The sequence below is a fragment of the Rhododendron vialii genome, chromosome 3a (genome assembly GCF_030253575.1).
Source record: "Rhododendron vialii isolate Sample 1 chromosome 3a, ASM3025357v1".
NCBI classification, from domain to species: Eukaryota; Viridiplantae; Streptophyta; class Magnoliopsida; order Ericales; family Ericaceae; genus Rhododendron; species Rhododendron vialii.
Window position 1 is genome coordinate 1,008,376 of NC_080559.1, and position 6,542 is coordinate 1,014,917.

General features: G+C 40.2%; 1 protein-coding gene across 1 annotated transcript; it reads left to right on the plus strand.

Moving 5' to 3' along the window:
• Positions 1 to 732: 732 nt before the first annotated feature.
• LOC131320766 (uncharacterized) lies at positions 733 to 6,422 on the plus strand. Its single transcript, XM_058351613.1, has 2 exons — positions 733 to 907; positions 5,349 to 6,422. Exons 1-2 carry the CDS (start codon positions 733 to 735, stop codon positions 5,600 to 5,602), a joined length of 429 nt encoding a protein of 142 aa, XP_058207596.1. The 3' UTR covers positions 5,603 to 6,422.
• Positions 6,423 to 6,542: the final 120 nt, after the last annotated feature.

Consider the following 6,542-nt stretch of genomic DNA (forward strand, 5'->3'; position numbering starts at 1 on the left):
GCGAGTATTCCTGATGTGGTTCATCTATTATTCATGCAGGGATGGAAATTCTCCATCTGCTTGCAGTTTGCAGTTAGGGAGCAATGGTGCCCCAAGAGGGCACTCGGGGAATTTTGGAAATTCAATTGTGCATGTTAAGTTTGGGCCAGTTTTATCTGTCTCATTTGCCCCAAGATGGGGGGAAACATTCCTAGTCCTAGGAGGTTAGAGGCATTCCAAGATATGTTGAGTTCATGTGGGCTAGTGGATTTGGAATTTAAAGGTCCACGTTTTACTTGGGAAAACAACAGAGCTGGAGGAGAGTTGATTATGGAGAGAATTCACATGGCTTTTGCAAATGCGAAATGGAGAGAGGTGCATGATCAAGCTATGGTTCTAGTTGAGGCTGCTATTGGGTCTGATCATAATTCCCTAATCATAATCCCCTCTGTTCAAGGTGGGGAAACCATTCCGTTTCGAGTCTTTTTGGACTACAGAAGAAAGCTGCGAACCAGTTATAATGGAGGCATGGGCACAACAGTATGCTGGAACAGAAATGGAAAGGATTTGTAAGAAATTAAGGGGATGTAAGGAGAAGCTTAAACTGTGGCACCATCAACATTTTGGAGACCTGAGGCTTCAAATTGCAATTTTGAAGGATCAACTGGCAGACATCCAAAAGAAGCTGGACTTAGGATTTGATTCGGAGGCTATTGCATCGGATAAAGCGATTAAACAGAAACTGGAGGACTTATGGCAGAAGGATGCAATGTTCTGGCATCAAAGGTTGCGGATCAAATGTTGCAAATGGGAGATAAGAATTCAAGATTTTTCCATCTCAGTACTATTCAAAGGAGGCTAGGGAATCAAATTGTGAAGCTAAAAGACGAATTTGGCATTTGGCGATCTGAGGACAAAGAAATAGCAGGTATTATCAAAACCCATTTTCAGTCTCTGTACAGTGCTCCCCCTAGTAGGAATTTTGATGATGTTTTAGGTCTGATTGACCCCATTGTCACTCCTGAAATCAATGAGTCCCTGGTTAAAACTATTTCGTATGATGAAATTTGTTTGGCTACTTTCCAAATGGGCCCTATCAAAGCCCCTGGATCGGATGGTTTTCCTGGGCTTTTTTTCCAAAAATATTGGGAGGTGGTTGGGGACGATGTGGTGGAATCTGTTCAATCTTTTTTTCAAAAGGGTGTTCTGACTAAAGAGCTGAATCATACTAATGTTACTCTAGTCCCCGAAGTTAGATATCCTCAGGCTATGAGCCAATTCCGTCCAATCAGTTTATGCAGGTTCATATAAAAAATTATTTCTAAAGTTTTGACTAATAGACTCCAACCTTTTATCCATAGCTTAATCTCGGAACAACAGTCAGCTTTTATTCCTGGTCATCAAATTCAGGATAATATCACTGTGGCCCATGAGACCTTTCATTATTTAAAGCACAAGAAGAAGGGTCCTAGATCTTCAGTGGCTATTAAACTGGATTTGAACAAAGCATATGATTGTGTGTGCTGGGATTTCTTGTCAAGTGTTTTGGGCAGAATAGGGTTTGACAAGTTGTGGGTGCACTGGATTCAGCAGTGCGCGTGTACAGTGAAATATTCTTTTTATGCAAATGGGGGCCAAGTTTGTCAAGTGATGCCCGATCGGGGATTGAGACAGGGTGATCCTCTTTCACCATATCTCTTTTTGTCAAGTGAATTCTGTGTGGTTTTTTTTTCTTTTTTGATTGGATGAATTCTGTGTGGTTGAACAACGCAATAAGATGCCAGCTCAGATACCTATCTTAGGGCTCCTGATAGCATCAAAAGCTCATAGGACATAGGAATGCTGAAGTTTCAACCACAGAATTAGTATTACCATTCCCCTTAAAGGAAGAACCATCAGCAAGACAAGGATTATTCCCATCATCCACCCCAGCCTCTTGTGCCGTCAAGGGTGAAAATTTGTTCCTCATCAAAACTATCGCTTTTCCTTTCTTTAGATGTGACTCTATGGAATATCTTGAGTGTCTGGGTATATGGGAATTTGGAAGTGTTATTGCCCAGTATCAACTAACTGGATCTTTTGCTTCGTCCCAAACCTAACCGTTGAATTAGGTTGATTTACCCTGAGCGTAGGGCTAGGTCGTTGTCAGCATAATATCCGGAAGTCCAGTATCGTTCCCACAGAGAAAATTCTTTATGGCTTGCTAGGATTTGTAGATGTAAGGGTTTGTGGCGTTTAGACGGCCAACTTTTGGTTTTGCTTTGGTCGGTGATTAACACTTCTAACAATAACTTGAAAATGAGTTTTAACTTAATTAAACAAGCGGCAAGGCATAGAAGTTCATAACGCCCGTGACTTAGCCAACTGACCCTTCTCAACGAAAACTCGGTTGAATCGCACGGCATAGGCTATCAACCGGAAGATTTAGCTAGGAAAACTTTAAAGACTAGAAATTAAGTATGGAGAACAAGCGAGCTCTTTTATTATTCTCTTGGCAAACACGAGGCGAGACATAGCTCACGGAACCATATGTGCAAGCATATGATCTCCGGAGGTTAACATCGACAAGTTTTGTTACATAAAAAGCGAACCACGCTCATTTTCCATACCGAACCTCAAGTATTTAGTTGAGAAAGGCAAGATTAACATAAGTCACATGACGTTAATCAGTCCGTGGCCACGCCTAATCAACTACTCACACATAACTTTAAAGACTAGAAATTATGCTTGGAAAGATAAACATGACTAACCGATAAAAATGGAAATAAACTTGATATTGTAAAAGATCCAACACATACGAACAACTTTAATACTCGAGAAATTAACGTAACGTAAATACCTTGAAGTGTTCTTGAGAAATTACATCTTGAAAAGCTTAAGAAGACATTAATGGAGGAAAATCCTAAAGTAGTTATGGGCTAGCTTCCAAGGAGAGAGAAGGAATCCCTTATTTATACAAAATGGGTACTATCTCACAAAAATATCTAAGAAACATACTAATAAAGGCAAGTATTCCATAAATGGAAAGCCCAAAAAGTAAGAAATATATGGCCGAATGCTCCCCGTATCAATACTAATTAACCAAAGAATCGATACCACGCTGGTAAGTCAAAATGGGCCATTTCCCCGTAGCTTTCCCGTATCGATACGGATTAAGGCCTTATCGATACAGCAATCTCTGACTCCCCACGAAGCTAATGCGTATCAATACACATTAAGGCTGTATCGATACACATAGCTTATCTTCAGGTCTCCAGGCTAGCCTCCCCGTAGCTTTCCCGTATCGATACGGATTAAGGCCTTATCGATACAGCAATCTCTGACTCCCCACGAAGCTAATGCGTATCAATACACATTAAGGCTGTATCGATACACATATTCGATTTGACGACTCACCCGATGGCTTACGCCTTCGTTCTTTGATCACTTTGGCACAAGTTCCACCCGGCGTGGACACTTGAATTAACTTGGGGGTTGGCATTGAGATCAAAATACGCCTTTTAAAGACGTTTTACCTGAAACACTCAACAAACTACCTTACGAGCAATATTGAATAAAATCGACAAATTAAACTAATAAAGCTACTAATTCAACGGACTTAAAACACCACGATCAAGCAGTCTTAGGTGCTTATCATCGTTGGTTGTGGTCGGTTCTCTCAGAACAGAGCTCGATTGTGATTTGAGCATAGTTGTTGAAAACAGGATATGTATCCTATATCGTCTATCATGTGGCTGGGTGGTTTAGAGGACAGCTTGCATCTTCTGCAAGGCCCGACCTTTGTTACTAGAGAACAGTAACAGCAAACTACATTTTGAAATGCACGGTTGAGAATATGGTACACCTACATTCCAAAATTGGTAAATTTAGTAAGAAGTTGGCATACTTTCAGGCTTCCTGTCCTGTGGCATACCTTTGTGGTGGCAGAATGTTGAGATGATGGGATTGCTGCATAGAAAATGTGGTGGATGTTTCCTAAGATGTCTATTATTGTCTACCCTTTTTCAACGTTGAAATATACTTTGTAAAGATTTGGGTTAATGGTAAATTGATGTATCTCAATCATGCAGAGCTGTTTAATGGTTTTGGCTTCTTAAGAGTGCTAACTGCTGTTTAATAGTTTTGGCTTCACCCATCTTGTCAAGTTTCGGTGTGAACTTCTCTCTTCATTGAGAAGAGAAATATCCATCTGTCGAAGGAAGAAGAAGGATAAAAGGAACCGATTATTTTTGTTTGCGAATTCAAATTTTACCTGGAAATACGTTTACTACGGCATTGCTGCGTAGTTTTATTGATAGACCATATTACTTTATCCCAGTTTATATGAGGTTGCTTATTTCCTATTGTTTTTCCTTTTCCTGCTTATTTTATGATGTTTACACATGTCAGTAAAGGAAGATAAACATGAGAAAGAGGCAACAGTGTTTTCTATTGACCGTACCCATTCGGACTATTCATCCTTCAAGCTTGAGAAACAGAAAGTGGAGACAAAATGAGCAAACCACTGATTCCAGTCCAAATGATGGACACTTTCATAAAGTAGCTGAAGGGAATCATAGAGATCTGTAAACAAGCGTGCATGTGAATCCCATTTTTGCTTCTGTAGGAGCTGATGTGGGGAAACTTTATATTGCCTCAGAAGCCACCGATGTTGTATTTAGGAATATTGAGCAAGAAAACCTAGTTAAACCAACAAAAAGGTTCATTTTTGGTTTTGGATGCTGCACTATGTGATGCTTTGTACAAGGGAACAATAAAAAAAGATTCAACTTACACAACTGAAATTTGTAAAAAGGATTCAGGGCCTATGTTTATTAGCCAAATGCAAGCACATCATAGAGTTACTAGAGGAAAGGATTCAGTAATCTGCAAAGGTGCTCTGAAGACCATCCAATTAATGAGAGAGCGGAGGCAAGGTAACAAGAAGGTGACAAAACTCTCAGGGTTGGAGTCATTTTTGCTGGATCCTGAAGCATTGGCATCAAAGCTGCAGGAGAAATTTTCTTGTTGAAATGTCATTTTTTCTGGTTCAGTATTTCCCTTGTAGTGTTAGAGATGTTCACTACTTGGTCTTCATCCTGGCTGTTCATAAATGAGTCTTTAAGACCTGGAATGCATCTTGCCCTTTTCCTAGTATTATTACGAATGTGGAAATTTGTTAAGCATACATGCCTTATTTTCTTAATGTCTAAGGTGGAGGGTGCTTTTATCATTGCTTACTTTGGACATTGCAACACTTGATGTTACATGCATCTTATAGGTGGGTCCTAGGTCCTTCTAAATATTTTGTTCTTAGTCTTGTTTTGCTGGAGATCAAGATTTTCTATTTTTTGTTTTTATTTGTAACTTTCTCTTTCTTGCGAGTTCAGGTAAGAAGGGGCATGAAGTTCTTGTTCAAGGGGGTGTGATTGATGATCTTGGAAGACATCTGGTTGAGCAATATGGAATCGGACCTTGTTTTAAGATGCAAAACCTCAAACGCATCGTGACATCCAAACAACTCCCCACGTGCTATGTGACTTACTTGACTTTTCGGCAGCGAATTCCATATGGATTAATATCGGAATCCCCTCTTCGGTCCAGTATTCCTTCTCCGGCTGCTTTGGTGATTGGGTTCACTTGACCTTTGCTTCCAGAGTTTCCCACCATTCGGGCACTCGCTGGTGTGTCCTCTTTCCCACCTGTGGCTAAAACGAAACCGAAAAATCTTCAACAGCCCCTCCATCACAAACACCTCCCTACAGGATACCGTAATTGCAAAGGCTTTCGAATGGCAATACATCGTCCAACCTGCTAAGCAACCAAATACTACCCCGCCTCCTGGAATATTAAAACTCAATTCTGATGGGTGTGTAAGTTCAGCCACCTATGAGGCTACTGCTGGTGGGATTGTGTGCGACTCAAACGGCGCATGGGTAATGGGCTTCTGCCGTAAATTGGGCTCATGTCCTCTTAGTCAGGAGAGATTTACGTGCTGCGAGAAGGACTTCAACTACTCCTCGCTAACAACCTCAGGAATACAGAGATTGAAGTGGATGCTTCAGTCATTGTCGTTCTAATTCAGAACGACGCACTTGAGAGTCATGCATTAATATCCGCTATACGTGATTGCAGGTCCCTCCTCCTTCAACTCGGGTCACCGCCGTTGAAGCATATCCGTAGGAAAGGAAACAAATGTGCAGACATCTTGGCACGTGAAGCTCGCACTATGGCAGAATCTACTACTTTTTTTTCATTTGCTCCTTAATGTATTAATCGGCAACTGCTAGATGACATTCGTAATTCTAATATATGCTTTTTCTACCCAAAATAAATAAATTTTATATCAGAAGAAAGAACTATAGTTCGATTGTATTTTGCCTAGTATAATGCAACAAGAAGCCTCAATGTGGTGGACTTACTTGAGAGACTTGAAATTTTAAATTGATTTTTTTTTACGTATACTCATAGTTTGTTGCTTTGTTATTAGGTATATAACTATTTGTGTTAATTGAATATTAAATATGGTTAATGTATCTTAACACGAGACATAGCGTGACACACTATATTACACATATCCTGAT

Coding starts and splice junctions, on each gene's coding strand:
- LOC131320766 (XM_058351613.1), top strand. CDS start 733: ATGGCAGAAGGATGCAATGTTCTGGCATCAAAGGTTGCGGATCAAATG. Junction 908..5,348: donor TGAGGACAAAGAAATAGCAG/GTATTATCAAAA, acceptor TTGCGAGTTCAG/GTAAGAAGGGGCATGAAGTT.